Source organism: Columba livia, chromosome 14 (assembly GCF_036013475.1).
Source record: "Columba livia isolate bColLiv1 breed racing homer chromosome 14, bColLiv1.pat.W.v2, whole genome shotgun sequence".
In the NCBI taxonomy this organism is placed as follows: Eukaryota; Metazoa; Chordata; class Aves; order Columbiformes; family Columbidae; genus Columba; species Columba livia.
Genome location: NC_088615.1, coordinates 16,589,494 through 16,607,080, shown reverse-complemented (window position 1 = coordinate 16,607,080; position 17,587 = coordinate 16,589,494). Strand labels below are relative to the sequence as shown.

Below are 17,587 nucleotides of genomic sequence, written 5' to 3'. Positions count from 1 at the left end.
AAGAAGAATGAAGTATGTATTAAACCCAGTGTCAAAGATGAATTTACTTGGGACAAGTAGACTACTTCTTTGTTGTCCAATTAGCCAGATTATGTAATACTGTACTTCGCATTTGTGCGTGTATGGATTGCCTGATTGTTACCTTGGTTCTTATAGCTGAATTTCTTACAGATACAAATCACAGCTAAACACAGAATTTTCATGAAAATTCAATATTGAGCTCACCTTATTATTGTTAAGGCTGGTGAATTTAAATTGCTGACTGCAAATCTAACTCTCTACTTCCGAGTCAAGTCAGATTTTTAAAACACTCTAAAGTGCAAGAACAGTGGACAAGCAATTCTGTTAACAAAGCACAAAGATCTTAGGACAGATTGACGCTTCCTGACATTTGCCTTTTGTGAAGTGAGGAACAGGTTGAGTCTGGTTTCCTTGGTTGGCTGGTTTGGGTTGGGTGATTTTGTGTTGCCTTTATTTTTTAAGTTCTAGGTAATATTACCTATCAGGATGATGTGGTGATTCCCAGAGATTTGTATATGTTGTGGTTTAACCCAAGCAACTGCAACAGCTGCTCATTCACTCCCTCTCTTGGTCCCCCAAATAGAGGTGAGAATGGAAAGGGAAGGGGAAAAACTTGGATTAAGAGAAACACAGTTTAATAACAAAATACTTATACACTACTAGTAAAATATATATATAAAATAGAAATAAAAGATACTCAAGGCAATTCCTTAGAATTCTGTCCCAGCAAACAGCGCCTGATCCCAACAGCCCATCCCAGAGAGGGAAAAGAGGAAAACAAGGAAAAAGGTGAATGGCTGAGAGGCCTCTGCAAAGTGGTAGAAAGCTGAACTAAACGTCCCGAACCGAACTGCCCCGGCTGTGCCCCAGAGAGAGCGAGAGAGAAAGGGGCCAGAAACTGGAAAGCCCCACTCTTAAATAACTAGCATGATGCTAATGGGCGGCAATACTCTCATTGATCAGTCTGGATGGCAGTCAAGCTCTGCCCCCCTTCTCACACCTGTGGGCAGAGCACTCAGACCAGAGCAATTCAAAACATTAGCTCTGTGCTGGGTGTTCTCTCTTGTTTTCAATCTAAGTCCGAACAATGACCATGCTGTGAAAAAAAAAGGTTTCTAACTGCATGAAGAAAATTAATCCCTTTTCAGTCAAACCAGCACAATCTACTAGGTTTTGGTTACAGCAGAGATGATGTATTTAAACGTAGAAACATATATTACACAGCTGAACGTTTTTCTTGCGGCCATTTTTTCTCTTTCTGGAAAAATTATTTTTGAATGTAATGTTTTGCATTTTGATCCATTCTTTTTATTTTTTTAAATATCTCTAGAAATTAGGGAGTTGTCAGCAAGTCCCAGAATTTCATCTAAGAAAAAGTAAAGTATAATGTAACTGTCTGAAGTGGTGACTGAGATGAAAACCACTAAGCTGAAATGCATATTTCGTTGACAGAAACTTCCTGATGAGCACAAGAAATAGTAAAACCAAACCTTTGGCCTTTTTAATCTTCTGAAAAGATCTTAAAACTAATGATTTTTCTTAACCTTTTGTGGCTTGCTCTAAAATACAACAGATATCTGCCCTTACAAATTCATCAGCTAGTACATTTAGGGTAAGATCAGAATTGGGCTTTGTTTAAGCGGGAAAATTATTGGTCATCTTCCTGTTTCTTGGACATTTCCTCCGAGTAAATATCTCAGTCCTCAGACTTGCAGAGGACAACACAAGTACCTGCCTGTGCTACTGATCTCAAATACGAGGCTGTCGTTTGGGTATTAGCAAATGGAGACGATACATCTAATAACACCATCATTGGGGTCAATAGGCTGGTTCTGTTTTGACTGGTAGCATCGCACCTTTGCTGATCTATTAATTGTGAAAGGGGCATATAAATCACTTCTTTCCTGGGAGAAGACGACAGCCTATGCATTAGAAGTAAGGGCTAGAAGAGCAAGTGTCTCGAGAATCATAAGCACTCGGGATGAAATGCAGTGTCAGACTTGTTCATAGGCAGCAATCCTATGAAGAGTGAATGAGTTTTAAGCAAGTTGAAATTAGAAGAGTTAAATTGCTTAGGAGAGCCACCTGAAGACAAGAACGTTACTCTTCCAAACTTTTGCTCGCAGTGTCTAGGACCTTTAAATGTTACTTGCAGCCAGAAGGCATTAAAAACTGGTAATGACATCCTCTCTACATGTTATGTGCTCCAGAGACCAGGAGTGGTGCTTGGAGGAGGCTCGTCTGGGTAAAGACACTGTTGCAACTCAGGTTCTTAGGAGATGATCTACAGCAAACAGGAGAAGTACAGGAGATTTCCATAGGAACCATTCAGCTGTCATTTCTTGGAGAGAATTAAAAGTCAGAGAAGAGAATTAGAAGTCAGAGAAATGGATGGGAAGCTGCGTTTGTGCACAGTTGGTCTTACCCTGAGTCGTGTGTTGGTCAGAAAAGCACCTGAAGACATGTGCGTGCTCTGCAGGAACGCTGGTCGAGGCCGAGCTGGTCAGGTTAGTGACCAGGACCTGTAGGAATACGGAAATATGAATAAAAGAGCAATTGATGCTACTGTTCACAAAATAAATTGGGCAACAGTCGTCACCTTACTCTCTGGCTTCCCTGGCATACCCATAACCACTGTGGGTTTTCTATCAACCAAACAATTCTTTGTCCTGTAATCATGATTACCTGATGGCAGGTGGTATTTGTGTAGCAATATCTGGTTCTCATTGATCCTCAGTCTTCACTTGATACTAAAGAAGTCTTCTAAAGGTGGCCAGAAGAGTTGCTTTAGAGGATAGATGGACTGCTGAATATTGCTAGGTTTAATTTTGCAGAAGGTTGGTTGTGTAGAAGGTTGATGTTCCACCAAAAAAGTAAATGAAAAAAATAGGGTAGGGGGAAGAAAAGTTGATGTAATTATGATCTGGCCTGTTGTTGGATTTTTAAGTCTTACTGCACTTCCATATTTCAAAAGTGAACGTGTAAAGTAGTGTCTTGTTCATAATTATTCACTAAAATAGGCATGGTATTTTTCAGGGTATTGTAATATAGAAGGTATTTGGATAAAACAGGAAATTGCTACTTTTAAATACTTGCAACATTATTAAATTACAGTGCTTACATATTTGAATCTACCAACAGCATCTTCTCCACCTCTGGTCTGAGCTGGCTGTGCAGGTGTGCATGGCAGGTTTAGCAGATCTTTCTTCCTACCCCCCATCCTCTTCCAGTGTCCCCAAGATTGCAGTTTGCAACTATTTTCTAGTATGGAAAGGGATATCTGGAACCTAACAAACTGCCCTGCCAACTAATTAGAAGCTGATTAAAATAACTCTCCGCACCTCTTGTGGAAGGTGAGAGCCCAGCTCCTCACTTCACTCCAGGTCTCAATATGAGGCTGTTCTTCTACTCTTCACTCTTGTCCTTGGAGAAGAGCTTTGCTCTGAGAGGCCTGTTTTCTGCCCAGGTGGGGCTGAATTGAGAGGGACAATATTAGTACTTTAGTATCTGGAGGCTTTTTGAAATGCAGCTTTTCTTTCCTACGGAGTGATGGAAGCCAGGTCATGGGAAGGCTTTGTGTTAGGAGGGAAGCAATAGATCCGCTAACCTTAGGAAAGACATTAAACAGAGCAGTGCAAAGGGTTCCCATCTTAGTCGCACTTTAAAGGCAGGGTTAATTTACAGTTAAATTACTGTAATGTTTCTGGTACTTCAGCAGTGGAGTGGCTTAGTTTCAAAAGATCCCAATTGACTTTTATTAGTTTCTAACACAGATATAGACAAGCACTTTGTCGATTTTTTAATTGATTCAGTAATCATTAATGTTTATCAATACGTAAAGAGTGAGTGTCAGGAGGATGGAGCCAGGCTCTTCTCGGTGACAACCAGTGACAGGACAAGGGGCAATGGGTGCAAACTGGAACACAGGAGGTTCCACTTAAAGATGAGAAGAAACTTGTTCCTGGTGAGGGTGTCAGAGCCTGGCCCAGGCTGCCCAGGGGGGTTGTGGAGTCTCCTTCTGTGCAGACATTCCAACCTGCCTGGACACCTTCCTGTGTAACCTCATCTGGGTGTTCCTGCTCCATGGGGGGATTGCACTGGATGAGCTTTCCAGGGCCCTTCCAACCCCTGACACTCTGTCATTTTTGGTGAGTGCAAATACGTTTTTCAAGAGTGGTCCACAAAGTTTCCATTATAACTCACACTGTTAAAAATGAAAGTAAGCAAGGCTTGAGCTACATATCTGCCAGCCGGGACAAAGCAAGTTATTGCTAAACTTCAGACAAATTCTTTATCGTCTTCTGGGATATTGTCTTGGGACTCATTTATGCTTCAGAGACAAAATAATGGTAGTGACTGGATAGGTGTGCGGCTGGAACTGCTGATCTACGCAAGGCAACTGCGGAAAAAGAGCTCACTGAGGGGTATCTGCGGTGTTCGTGGGCTATTTCCTGGGGTTAGTACAGTTTTTATTGTTCCCCTTGAATTTAGATATGGTTTGCTTTCACTCCAGAGAGTGTGGTGAACACATTCAGCACAGAGTTGGTTCAATTCTGTTTTAATATTTGTTCTTTCTCTCTCTAAGAGAAAAATCTCTTTGAAGAGAAAATTCTCACGTTGCTTTGCTTTTTTCATGAGTTCCCCTAAAAAAGCCTCATTTCAGGGCGAGGTTTATGTGACTTCTGTTTTGACAGCAATGCAAAATGAAATCTCTTGTGGATTGGCATTTTGGTGAAGGAAGGCCCACAGATGATTCAGTCAGTGTTTTAGGAAACTTCATCCTTCCAGATTTAGCGACTGATTTGGGACTTAGTTCTTGCATCCAGATTTTCACTGAACTGTGTGATATTTAGGTAATTTTGTGAAGCCGTGGCTCAAACTGTGCGTAATTTGTGTTCCCTTTTAAGGATCAATTGTATGGGTCTGCTTTGTTGTGTGTTCCAGTTTATTGTGTGTGTTTTGTCCCTGTTTGGGCATAGCAGGTGGGTGTTAGCATAGAAAATTATTTGATCTGGCCAAAACCTTCCACCTTGTTAATTAAAGTTTCTTGTGCTGAAGTCATAATTAACATTTCAGCACTGAATAGAGTGCTACTAGCAGGATCCGACTGGAGGTTTCACGTGGCTTTGGGGAGAGCAGCTTTGGGTTGCTTGTCGAGCACTCGGAGCGCTGCCCTGCCTTGGTGTTCCTTCCTAGATTCATGTTGAAGGTTATTTTTTAACAAGTCTTAATAGTGAGCAGAATTGTTAATTTGTTCCTGGAGAGAGGGAGACAAGCAAGCTATGAATTTTGGCTGAGAACTTTGAAAAAGGTGCTGAAGCTTCATAATGTATTTGTATACAGTCAGTCTGCACTGGCAGGGTTCTGGTTGTAATGAAAAGGTGGAATGCTGTGGTGGTTGGACAAATACTGGTGCAGAAAACTGATCGTACTGTCGAGATAGTCTTCTCTCAAATATAGACTGGTTTGCTTGTAACCTCGCTGTTGGAAGTTAGTTAGTTCTAGTTCAATTGCTCCACACACCAGAACAACTTTGGGACCTCAGTAAGTTATTTAAATTGCCTTTTTCGTGTTGCTGATTTCACCTCCCAGATGCATGGTTATGTATGTCAGAAAGTAAAGGTTTCGTATTAAAATAGCTGTGTGCAAAGGGATATTAGGATCAACATTGAAAATTCCAGCTGTATGCTTTGTCTTTTCCTGTCTTAACATGGAGTGCAGGGTTTACCTTTCTGTGGTTTGACAGATGTGAAGTGTTAGTTGTAAAGATTTTTTTAATATTTTTTTTAATTATTTTTTTTTATTTTTTGGTGGGTGAGAGGGGAGGTTTGGGATATCTTCAGCATGGCATTTTTTCAAACATTTTTCATGTGCTTAGGTGCATCCAAGCAGAAGTCAAGTTCCCTGCAGGTAGCAGATAAGGACCTACTGCCACCTTTTCACCCATACCAGCCTTTGGAATGCATAGTAGAAGAGACTGAAGGCAAGCTGAATGAACTTGGACAGAGAATTAGTGCTATTGAAAAAGCACAACTTAAATCATTGGAATTAATTCAAGGTGAACCTTTAAATAAAGATAAGATTGAAGAACTTAAAAAGAACAGAGAAGAACAAGTACAGAAGAAGAAGAAAATATTGAAGGAGCTGCAGAAGGTGGAAAGGCAGTTGCAGATGAAAACTCAACAGCAGTTTACCAAAGAATATTTGGAGACCAAAGGGCAGACAGACACACCACTTCCCGTGCAGCAGCAGTGCCCACTTACAGGGGTCTTCCCAGAAGTGGAAGCCGATAAGGGTCTGCCAGAGGATAACTTGTCAGGGTTACCTCAGGTTGACACAATCTTGTCTAAAGATGACGAGCAACAACAGTCTCCACCACCTGCTGAACAAATAGAGTTTGTCCCTATCCAGCCTTTGCCAGCACCGCAATGTAATTTTTCTGGTAATTTGGGTTATAATGGAACAGAGTCTCTTGAACTTCAGAAAGCATTAGGGAATCAGCAGAATGTAGGACAGCAGCAGCAAATTGCTGGGCAGGGGCTCTTAGTTCAAGAAGCAGACGGATTAATGGTTGCCACTCCAGCACAGACGCTTACCGACACTCTTGATGACCTAATAGCAGGTGGGTTAAGAAATATACCTATTTTTTGCATTAATTTGTGTGCTCAGTTTCCCCTTTCCTCTCCTTCCCTCCAAAAACATCTTGGGGTTTTCCAGTTTGAGAATACTTGCTTAAGAATGAAGTTCCTGATTAGTGCTATTAATCCTAACAGTGACTTCCAATTCTAACATGAGACTTTGAAATACCTCTTTTCCAAAGTGCAAAACTTCCTGTACTGGAGACCTATTGAGCCCCTTTGGCTTCATCTTTTTCTCTGTGCTGCTTTAAAAAGCCCTATCGTGAGTGATAAGTAGTGTCCATTCGGAAACCTGAAAGCATGATAGTTTTATATCTTCTGTAGGATTTTCTATACAGGCTTATACCTCGGTGACTTCAGTGTAGTAGCCATCTCTAGAAAATGACAAATTATTGTATGGGCAAATGTGTCCCTGTCCGTGCTGCTGGAGGTGTTGCTATAGTTTAAACACAGCCTGGAAACCGCACGCAACTGCTCCGTTGTGTAATGGTTGTGTTTTCGGAATACACGCTAAACCCCGCTTGTTGCACAAGAATATCTGTTTGTTAGATGTAACATTTGGCAAAAATGTGTCCTGTTCTGTGGATGAAAAGCAAAAATCCAAACATCCTTCCATTGCTTGATAATGGTGTGAAGACGAATGGAAGTTCCTACACATTGGGTTGTGTGAATCTCCGTATGGAATAAAGAGCTATTGTTTTGGCTGACTTCGTTTCGTGGATTTGACTAGGATTGATGTTTGCTTCTAGAGGTATGTAGGATATAGCCAGTGTTGTTTGGTCTGTAGTTTGTTTTAATTCAGTGGCTTTTAGCTTTTGTTTGCACCTTGTGTCTGTCCCTCAGCCCTTATATTCCTGCTCCCTCAACCCCCCTTGTAGTCACTGCCCTGTCCTCTTACATTCATTTCGAAGTTGTAGAAACATGCGGTAAGACCTTTTGTTAGCTATTCCTATGAACTTTTAGAATGGTCATTGCATGAAGCTTATGCAAGTTGAGTCTTCCTGCAACATTGCAACAGCCCGCGGAAACCAGAGCTGCTGGGACAGAGCAGCGTGTGGTACCATTCTGCCATACGCTGTCATTCAGAGATCCTCTTCTATTAGAGAGAATTGGTCTTGGTTCCCCCTTTTCTGCTGTGACGTGTCTCCGACCACCACTCTACAGTGCCCTTCAGACTATTCAGCCAACATTAAAACAAAAATACAATTGGATTCTTCTTGAATTTTATTACTGAAGATTTGGTACTGGTGCGTGTGAGGAGCAAAAATTTGAATCGTTGATGCAAAACATCATCAACAAGAGCTTAATTCTTGGAGCGGTTCCTGTTGCTGACAGTTCTAACATACCTAGCACAAGACCATGTGTTTTATGCCCTTCCATGGTTGGCAGCTGTGTATTGCATCCAAAACATTCGGTGCACCCAAATGAAATAGTGCTGCGGTGAGTTGAGTGAGAACGGTGCCATTGGAGAAGAGATGGCCAACAACCAGAAAAATTTGGTCTTCACAATAATTTTTAAACCTTCATTTCTGAAGCTGTTTATTTAGTTTTTGCTAATAATTAAAGACATTTTTTGCTAAGAAGTTATCTTATTTCAAAAGTCAAAACCAATAGCATGCTGTTCTACAACTGTTAGAAACGGTATTTACAGAAATGCAACTTTAAAAAGTTTAGCCAACCAGTTCCAGACGCTCCTGCAAAAATGTTGCTTTACTGAAATAGATTTTCTTCTGAAATTCATGCTTGTTTTAATTCCCTCCCTCCAAAAAACTGTTCAAACAGAATTAGATATTTGGTGAATTTTTAGATCCAGACTAAAAGTGACCTCTGTGTAAATTACAGTCCTACTGTATCTCTAATTTATGCGCATCTAAAAACAAACCATATATCTACCTACTCATACTCCAAACTCTTTTTGTCTGTATTTAAAATCCACTTGAGCTTTTTCCACAAATTTCCCCATGAGTCCTTAATTTTATCAAGAATTTGGAGCAATAGAAACTGTTCTGAGAGCGGATCTATCCATACGTGCTACAGACACCGGTAACGTTCAGGGGCTCTCATGCGGGAAGTTGGAGCTGCAGGAACCGTGGGGAGCAACTCTTGGTTTAGAAGGGGTATGAATGTTTTTATTCTGCCGACTGTTCCAGTTTGTATCAGTTCTACTGCAGAAGAACAGAAATGTTAAATTAGCTTTTTACCCCCTGCACTGAAATACCTTTTACTGTTCTTAACAGCGGTGAAGTAAGAAGCAAGTTTTTAAAGCCTCAGTTGAGACTAGTTGTAAGGGAGAAATTGCGTTTCTACAAAGCCTTGAATCTTTATTTCCCTGCTTAACTTAATTAAGGCAACATACATAAATGGTGTGTTTTATCTCGCCAGTCTGCTGCGAGGTGTTGCGATGGTTGACATCAAGGTGCTAAGTGTGGAAGTCTCACTGGCAGTAAGTCACTGATAGACATGGACCTGAGTCCCCTCTTTCATAAAGCAACAAGACTGGGGAAGGGACTTGAGCACAAGCCCTATGGGGAGAGGCTGAGGGAGCTGGGCTTGTTTAGTCTGGAGAAGAGGAGGCTTAGAGCTGAGCTCAGCACTCTCTAGAACTACCTGAAGGGCAGTTCTAGCCAGTTGGGGATTGGTCTCTTCTCCCAGGCAGTCAGCAATAGGACAAGGGGGCATGGGCTTCAACTCTGCCAGGGGAAATTTAGGCTGGAGATTAGAAAGCAATTCTTTGCAGAGAGAGTGGTCAGGCATTGGAATGGCTGCCCAGGGAGGTGCTGGACTCACCGGCCCTGGAGGTTTTTAAACTGAGATTGGACATGGCACTTAGTGCCATGATCTAGTCAATGGACTGGAGTTGGACCAAGGGTTGGACTCGATGATCTCTGAGGGCTTTTCCAAGTGATTCTGTGATTCTGTGCAGACATAACCGAGCAACCTTTGGAAAGTTACATCAAACCTAAAACTGAAGCAGCTCTTTCCACTTCAGAACGTTTTGGTTGTAATGGAGTTTACACAGATATGCTTAAAAGAAAAATGTTGCAACTAATCTTATCTTTGTAGGTGGGACTTATTACGGTCAAGATTTTAATTTGGTTTACAAGATACAAAAGCTGTGTTGCTTAGAGTGGGAAAGTGATAAATTATTTTGGATCACATATTCCAGTAGAAGAGGATGTTTTGGATCTAATTTTCATTACTTGGCACACGTGGTTTCTTGAAGTGTCTTGCATTTCATAGTTGGAGTTTCATTTCAGTTCACGTTATGCATTTACTGTAGTAGATTTCTTAGTTGGCAGCATCTGAATTGGGGTGTTTTACTGGTTTAGGGAACTCAAGATGAGGAGCTCTCTTTTCTTTGTTGCTGCCTTTCTACTCCAGCTGGAATATTTTTATTCCTGTTTGTTCTATTCAGCTGGTATCTTTCATCAGGAGGTGGCATCTCTTTGTGCTTCTCAGTCTTCTGTGAGCTCCCGTTCATATGCTGAAATTCCAGATGTGTTTTGAGAAACTTTATTAACTGTTATTTGGTTTCTGAAACTCTAGTTGTGGTCAGTTCTACGGAACTGTGATATTTTAAGGTAATGGTTTGGAAGGCGACACCTGAGCTACTGTATTTAGGATTGCTGTTTGGAGTAAAGCTGGTTACTAGGATAATCTGGAATGGTGACTCTTAAAACAAGACACACTTACTGATGGGCAAAAGCCTATGGCAGTAACACGTTACTGGGTGGACAGACTGAAAGGCTGCTCGGTCGTGAACAAAGATAGTTTTCTTTGTCTTGGAAATCCCAGCTCCTTTGAGGAAAGGGGAACTCAAATCCAGACGCAGGTTCAGACTACAGCTGCAGACTCATCCAGAGCTATTTGCGTGAGGTTCTGCTAGTGCCTCCCCAGTCATACTGACATAAAATACTGAGTTCTTGCTTCATTTTGTTTTACTCAGCTTTCCTGTGGTGTTTTTTCTTAACTTCGGAACATGATCATCCGTGTCCTTGGAGACCTGTCTTTGAATTCACACTGGTTCAAAGAAAGTCCTTTTGGAAACTTGCACGCCCTTCTTAAAGTGTGGGGGACCTGGATTTTGTCAGGTGGAGAATAATTTGGGGTTTTAATACAAGTCTTTTTCATACTAAAGTCTATGGAGACAACCAAAACCTGTGTCACAAAATAGGTATTTTATAGAGATCTGAGGTGGACATTGTGAAAATGGATTTTTTTTTTTTTTTCTTTTTAATTTGGTGCCTGGCTATCAGCATGTTTATCTGCACCCTTCCTGGTGAACAGACAAAATGCCTATTCAATGAGAAGCAATGGAATGAGCTCTTGGAACGAGCTGTTGGAGAGCAGTGACAGGGAAAGGGACCTGGGGGTCCCGGGGACAGCAGGGTGACCATGAGCCAGCACTGGGCCCTTGTGGCCAGGAAGCCAATGGTACCTGGGGTGGGTTAGAAGGGGGTGGTCAGTAGGTCAGAGAGGTTCTCCTGCCCCTCTGCTCTGCCCTGGGGAGACCACATCTGGAATATTGTGTCCAGTTGTGGCCCCTCAGTTCCAGCAGGACAGGGAACTGCTGGAGAGAGTCCAGCGCAGCCACCAAGATGCTGAAGGGAGTGGAGCATCTCCCGTGTGAGGAAAGGCTGAGGGAGCTGGGGCTCTGGAGCTGGACAAGAGGACACTGAGGGGGGACTCATTCATGTTTACAGATATATAAAGGGTGAGTGTCAGGAGGATGGAGCCAGGCTCTTCTCGGTGACAACCAGTGACAGGACAAGGGGCAATGGGTGCAAACTGGAACACAGGAGGTTCCACTGAAAGGTGAGAAGCAACTTGTTGGGGGTGAGGGTGTCAGAGCCTGGCCCAGGCTGCCCAAGTAGGTTGTGGAGTCTCCTTCTGTGCAGACATTCCAACCCGCCTGGACACCTTCCTGTGTAACCTCATCTGGGTGTTCCTGCTCCATGGGGGGATTGCACTGGATGAGCTTTCCAGGTCTCTTCCAATCCCTGATATTCTGCAGTTGGCTCTCCTGGTGTGTGTCCCATTGGTAGGACAGCCTCATCTCCCTGGATGGGGTTCTCAGGAGCCATAGCTGGTCTCTCCTCCCACGGTTGTGTTTGGCAATGCAGAAACATACTTGGGGAAATAGGAGTTAGCTGCAATTTCATACAAATGTCTGTGAAGGGATGTTGGAACCTTTGTTCCAAGGTCATCTTTGAGTTAAAAGTCTATATGTTTTTATGTAGCTTAGGCTGAGCTAAGTCAGCCCCATGAAACTGCAGGTGGAAGTTCTCAAACGTGTTTTGCTCCACAGAGCATGAATTACGTTGGTGCTCCATGGGGCCAGCTTGCCAGCCGCCCTAAAGAAATAGAAAATGATGCTTCAAAAAGTCCTGCAGTTTTGCAAACTCAGCAGTTATAGAGAGGATGTTTTGTCAGTGGGTGTTGTAGGACTGTTTCTTGTAAGATTTTATTTTAATCAAGAGTTTGGTTCGTCTGCATTTCTGCCACCTTTGGTGTTCTCTCTCACATTTGATGTTGTTACTGTGCACGTGAAGTCCCGAGTGCACACTCATATTTCAGGCACATGATGAAAATCTAAAGTATGCAAGAAATACTTGGACATTTTCAGTCGTGGTTGTGAAGTGTAGAGAATTAATGGAACCTCTAACAGCAACACTGAATATATTACATTAAGGACTCTTAAACTGGCTCAAGGGACTCCCTCTATACACTGCTGCTTTGTGTGCATATTTTTAGGTACGTTTGTAGTTACAAGGTCTGAAAGCACTGAGCCGGTGTCTTTCATGAGGACAGACCAGTTTGATTTCATCTAGGTCCTTAACGGAGTGATTTGGTGTCTTGTATTTTGGAAGGAATAGTCTTTAGAAATCCAATTAGTATCTTGCACTTGAGTGCATTGAGCAAGGAAGCAATCGTATTGCAGTAATTAATGCTCATCTGCTGCTGGAAGTGCTAATCCGTAGTAGGCAGATGAAGTGTTGGAGCTTTTCTGTTTGGAACTTTAATACCAACCTGGTTTGTGAAGATCGTCATGTCAACTCTGAATACAATATTTTGTTGCTTAAATGTAGTAGCTGGATGTTAATGCTGCCTTTTGCCTGTAGGTCAAGGAGAATGCTTTACTTAAAAAATACGATTGAAAACTGTCGCCTCCCAAACTTTCAGTGACAACCCCCCGACACCCATGTTCCAGAACCCAGCTGAGGTGACCCGTCTGCACTTGCTCCAGCCTGTGATTCCATTGTTGCTCATACACAGTCCTGTAGGCTGAATTAGTGCTATTAGTGATCACGTTGAGGATTTTTCTAAGACTTTCCATCTGCACCATTTTCCTATGAGTAACGGCTGGTGTGTCATTTCTCGATGGAAGGTGGAGCTGGGAAAGGTTTGCAAGTTTCTCCGACGTACACAGGTTTCAGTTCATCCTTCATCTTCCCTTATTGCTTGAAACACCTGGACAAAAGCAAAATGCTGCTGTTTTTTACCTGCAGCTAGTGTTTTCCATCAATTGCTCGTTTTAGAAATGCTCCGAATACCATGTGTTTTGGAGTAATTAAAGCTAACCAGGTATTCCATCTAATGAAGCTGCACGGGATAGAAATTTGGCAATCCAAAAGTCAAAACACTTGTCAAATCCAGCTGCTATATTAGCATGGCTTACTAGAGTTAAAGTGCATTCATAGCTCGTACAGAGCTTTGTTAAACCTTGCTGCCAATTATCCCAGCTGAGCCTTAGATTCATCTGGGCTCCCCTCAGACTCTCTTGGCCCCGTGATATATATGTGCAGGGATATTTCTCTGCTTGTTCTGCTCAAGTCTCATTTAAAACCAGTTGAATAAAATCTTCTCCATTTTTGGTTTGTTTGGTTTTTTTGTTTGGTTTAAGGCTTTTTTGGTTTTGCTTTTTAAAGAAGATAAAGTTGCATTCCGTGTGTCCCTGAGATCTTCACGATGAAATCTTTTACAGGCTGTGGATCAGTCAGAATAAATTGTAGGGAGCACAGATAGTTTTCAGCTTATTTTGTTGACTGCCCCCTCCTGTCTGCTTCTCTTCCACCTTTCCTGGGTTGTTTTAGCTCTGAGACGTGATTAATGGTGTAAGTTGCTGTCGGTTATCTTGCTTTGAAAACCTGCTCTGAAAACTAGGTGTGCACTAACCTTACATGAAAAACTTTGGAATTCCAGATTTAGACTGTATTTCTGAACATTCCATTTGTGTTTTAGCGATCGATCGTTTGCTTGCTTAGACTGAGCCTATGATTAAACTCTAACAGGGAAGGGTACAATTCAAGAAGGGTAACTAATAATCTTTGTATTTCATACTCATAATGCATACGGACTAATTAATAAAATTATTTTCTAACTTAACACAGTTTGGAGATGATACTTATACTGTTTAACTGCCGCAAAACCTCCTTGCACAAGACACCAACTTGGTTTTGTTTAGGAACACTTGCTGTGTTTCCCCCGTTACTGTTTTGATATTAGACTGTTGCAGTTTCATGCGACTAAATCTTTATTCATATAAAGTGTGGCATTCCTCCGAGTGGGTTAATAACACACTGTTACTTTTCAGCTGTGAACAGCAGAGTGCCCAGTGGCTCCAGCAGCTCCTTGCACACCACCGAGTCCCCTACGCCTGAGCCCTGTTCACAGGCATCGAGCAACGTGCCCTCCCAGTCGGTGCTTCCCATGTATCCTTCGGTTGACATCGATGCACACGTGAGTGATTGCAGTTGGTTTAGAGTGGATTTGCTTTCTGCTAAGTTCTAATTCTAGTACTGTCTTTAAAATGTTAAAGCTCTCTTGAATTATTTTAATTTTGGAATATATTTCTTTTTCTTCCCAACCATGAAGACCGAAAGTAATCACGACACTGCTCTGACCCTCGCGTGCGCAGGAGGTCATGAAGAACTTGTATCTGTGCTGATAGCACGTGGTGCCAATATTGAACACAGAGACAAGAAGGGTAAGCTGAAACAGTAGAACAGTTTGACCGTGAACTACAACTTGAAACAGAGAATTTCAAACTGGGATCTGGGATTCTTTGCTTCAGAAAATCAGAGAGTCAGATAGTGGTCGAGGTTGGAAGGGACCTCTGGATATCATCCAGTCCAGCCCACCTGCTAAAGCAGGTTCACCTAGAGTAGATTGCACAGGAAGGTGTCCAGATGGGCTTTGAATGTCTCCAGAGAAGGAGACTCCACAACATTCTGGGCAGCCTGTTCCTGGCTCTGGCACCTCAAAGGAAAGAAGTTTCTCGTGACGTTTAGATGGAACCTCCTGTGCTTCAGTCTGTGCCCAGTAGGCACCACTGAAAAGAGTCTGGTCCCATCTTCTTGACCTCCACCCTTCAGATCTTTATAAGCAGTGATGAGATCCCCTCTCAGCTTCTTCTCCAGGCTGAACAGACCCAGCTCTCTCAGTCTTTCCTCATAAGAAAGATGCTCCAGACCCCTCATCATTTTTGTAACCCGCCGCTGGACTCCCTCCAGTAATTGACCAAAAATGACCAAAGCTTGCAAAAATATGGAACTGCATTCTTACATTTCATCTAGAAATATTGGCCATAGAAAGCCAGTGACATTGCATGACCTTTTCTGTGTATTTTTGAAGGGAAGTGCATCTGAGCGATATGTTAAGCAGATGTGCGAAATATGGAGCACTTTTGTACTTGTGATTCATCATCTACAAAAGACCTTAGCATACTAGATAGAGTGGCTAATGGTGGTAACTACCAAATCTTGGCTTTCAAAGTGAATGGGGAGTAGTCGCCAGGTTGTGTATCATATTGTTCCCACTAACGGAGTTCAGCAAAACCTGAAGTCTTTTAGAGCTGGGAGAACAAAACCATGTCTCTCTCCTCGGAACTCACCTTGGCCACTGGAAATAAGCAGCATGCACAGTGCAGATGTGTTCACTTGTTGGAGCTTTATTAAACAGGAATCAAGTGGAAAGCTGTGACTTCTCGAAAGAGATGAGTTGGTTGGAACACTCCAAATTATCAGTGCAAGTACTGCTTAGATTTCTTTTGAAGAGCCTTTGATTATATTTGGCTGGAATCAGAGCCTAAATGTGTAAGGGTCAGAAGAGGCCTATCAAGGGTCTGAGATTGTGACCTATATGAGGAAACTTCTAGTCTGAGGAAGACACATCCGATCAACAGAAGTCTTTGTGAATTAACCCTTTTGTGCATTTTTGCTCCTTAATAATACTTTTGCGAGTCTAAAGGTTGTTTTAAACATGATCTCTTGTAACTAGGTTTTACACCTTTGATTCTGGCTGCAACTGCTGGACATGTTGGGGTAGTGGAAATTCTTCTAGATAAAGGTGGGGATATAGAAGCACAGTCTGAGCGCACAAAGGATACTCCGCTTTCGTTGGCATGCTCCGGTGGACGCCAAGAGGTACAGACTTATTTGTCTTCAATGGGTTTGACTTGGTTTTTGTAGGTAGTTTGGTTTTTTTGAGTTTTTGTTTGATTGGTTTTGGTTTTATTTTGTTTATGGTATAATAGATGATCCTTTTTCTGGGAGGTTTTTAGCCTTTATAAGTGTAGCCAGTTGAAGTCTTTTTCTTCTTCTAAGACGAAAGGGAATTTATTCTTTTCTCCCTTGGCTATCCTAGTTTTGTTAGCTGATGGTTGTTATAACTTGTGGTCATTCTTCAGTCCATGTATCCTTGCAAGGTAAGTCCTTTTGTGAGGGATGTAAAGATGCTTAATGAATAACTTTATTCATTGAACACTCACCTTATGCATCCTCCGTGCTCTCAAAACTAAAACAGCCGGGGCAGGCACAGAAGGACAGAAACGCCAATTTTGTGTTGGCAATCCATGGTGTTGGTGGTAATCTGCAGGGCTGATAAATCAGCTTCTGATAGAGAAGTCCTTCTTCATCCTTGTTCCAGTAACATCGGTCAGTCTGATTTTTACCGTGTGTTTTGTTGGAAAAAGCATATAATAAAAATGGTCAAACTTGGTTCAAATGTCATTTGAATTGAAGTAGTAGGAGTTAAGAGGCACTCAAACAGTGTGAGCCATTAGGGAGTGGGATAGATCCCTTATTGCCAAGCTAAGATTCACACAAAGATCTTCCCTTTAAAGCCTTGCATTTTTGATTAGGTAAAATAATCTTTCTGGTAGACAAGTGCTACACCGCTAGAACCCACGCAGATTAGCTGTTGTATTCATTCCTTGCTAAGTCTGTACAGCGTGTACGTAAAAGTAAAGCAAGAGAGGAGAGGGGTTTTCCTGTAGAACCTTATCTATTGACAATGGAAACTGGAAGGTTTGAACATGCTATAACATCCTTTCACTTCCTAGATAATAGTGAAGGCCACAGTATGTTTTTTAACATGCATGCTGTCTTTTCAGGTTGTTGATTTGCTGTTGGCCCGGGGAGCGAATAAGGAACATAGGAATGTGTCTGATTATACACCGTTAAGCCTTGCTGCATCTGGTGGCTATGTTAATATCATCAAAATTCTTCTCAATGCTGGGGCAGAAATTAATTCAAGGTAATGTATGATGTGCACTGGGTGAATGCACTGTAGCACAGATGATCCGTTTTTGTCTACATGTCGAGGCGCAGGGTGGAATCTCTAGTGCTTGCAGACCTCCTTGCAGCCTTTCTACACTGATGTTATCCTTTATGTTCCTGTTATCTTAGTGCCTTTAACTACCACAAACTTTATCTCCCTTATACCGAAATTTTAAGGGATTGTTCTCGTTTGCAAACCTACTCCTTCCCTTTTCCACCATTCTAGGATCTAGAAATCAAACTGCATTTCCAGTAGAACCAGGTAAAGGAGCCAGGCAAAGCATTCAGAGCAGCTCTATGTGTGTGTTTGAACATGTCTTTTTCAGTAAGAGGAGCAAATTTACAAAGCTTACGTATATTCTATCACTA

The 17,587-nt window shown here is 42.1% G+C and overlaps 1 protein-coding gene across 17 annotated transcripts in view; it reads left to right on the top strand.

Annotated features, from left to right (window-relative positions):
• ANKHD1 (ankyrin repeat and KH domain containing 1) overlaps positions 1 to 17,587 on the top strand; it is a 115,471-nt gene that overhangs the window by 70,332 nt on the left and 27,552 nt on the right. For 15 of the 17 annotated variants that reach the window (XM_065030162.1, XM_065030152.1, XM_065030151.1 and 12 more), the window contains 5 exons: positions 5,900 to 6,643; positions 14,254 to 14,399; positions 14,535 to 14,646; positions 15,939 to 16,084; positions 17,053 to 17,195. In XM_065030162.1, coding sequence (XP_064886234.1) covers positions 5,900 to 6,643; positions 14,254 to 14,399; positions 14,535 to 14,646; positions 15,939 to 16,084; positions 17,053 to 17,195 — 1,291 coding nt within the window. The remainder of the gene's footprint in view (positions 1 to 5,899; positions 6,644 to 14,253; positions 14,400 to 14,534; positions 14,647 to 15,938; positions 16,085 to 17,052; positions 17,196 to 17,587) is intronic. The other 2 variants (XM_065030158.1, XM_065030159.1) reach the window with 1 other exon arrangement.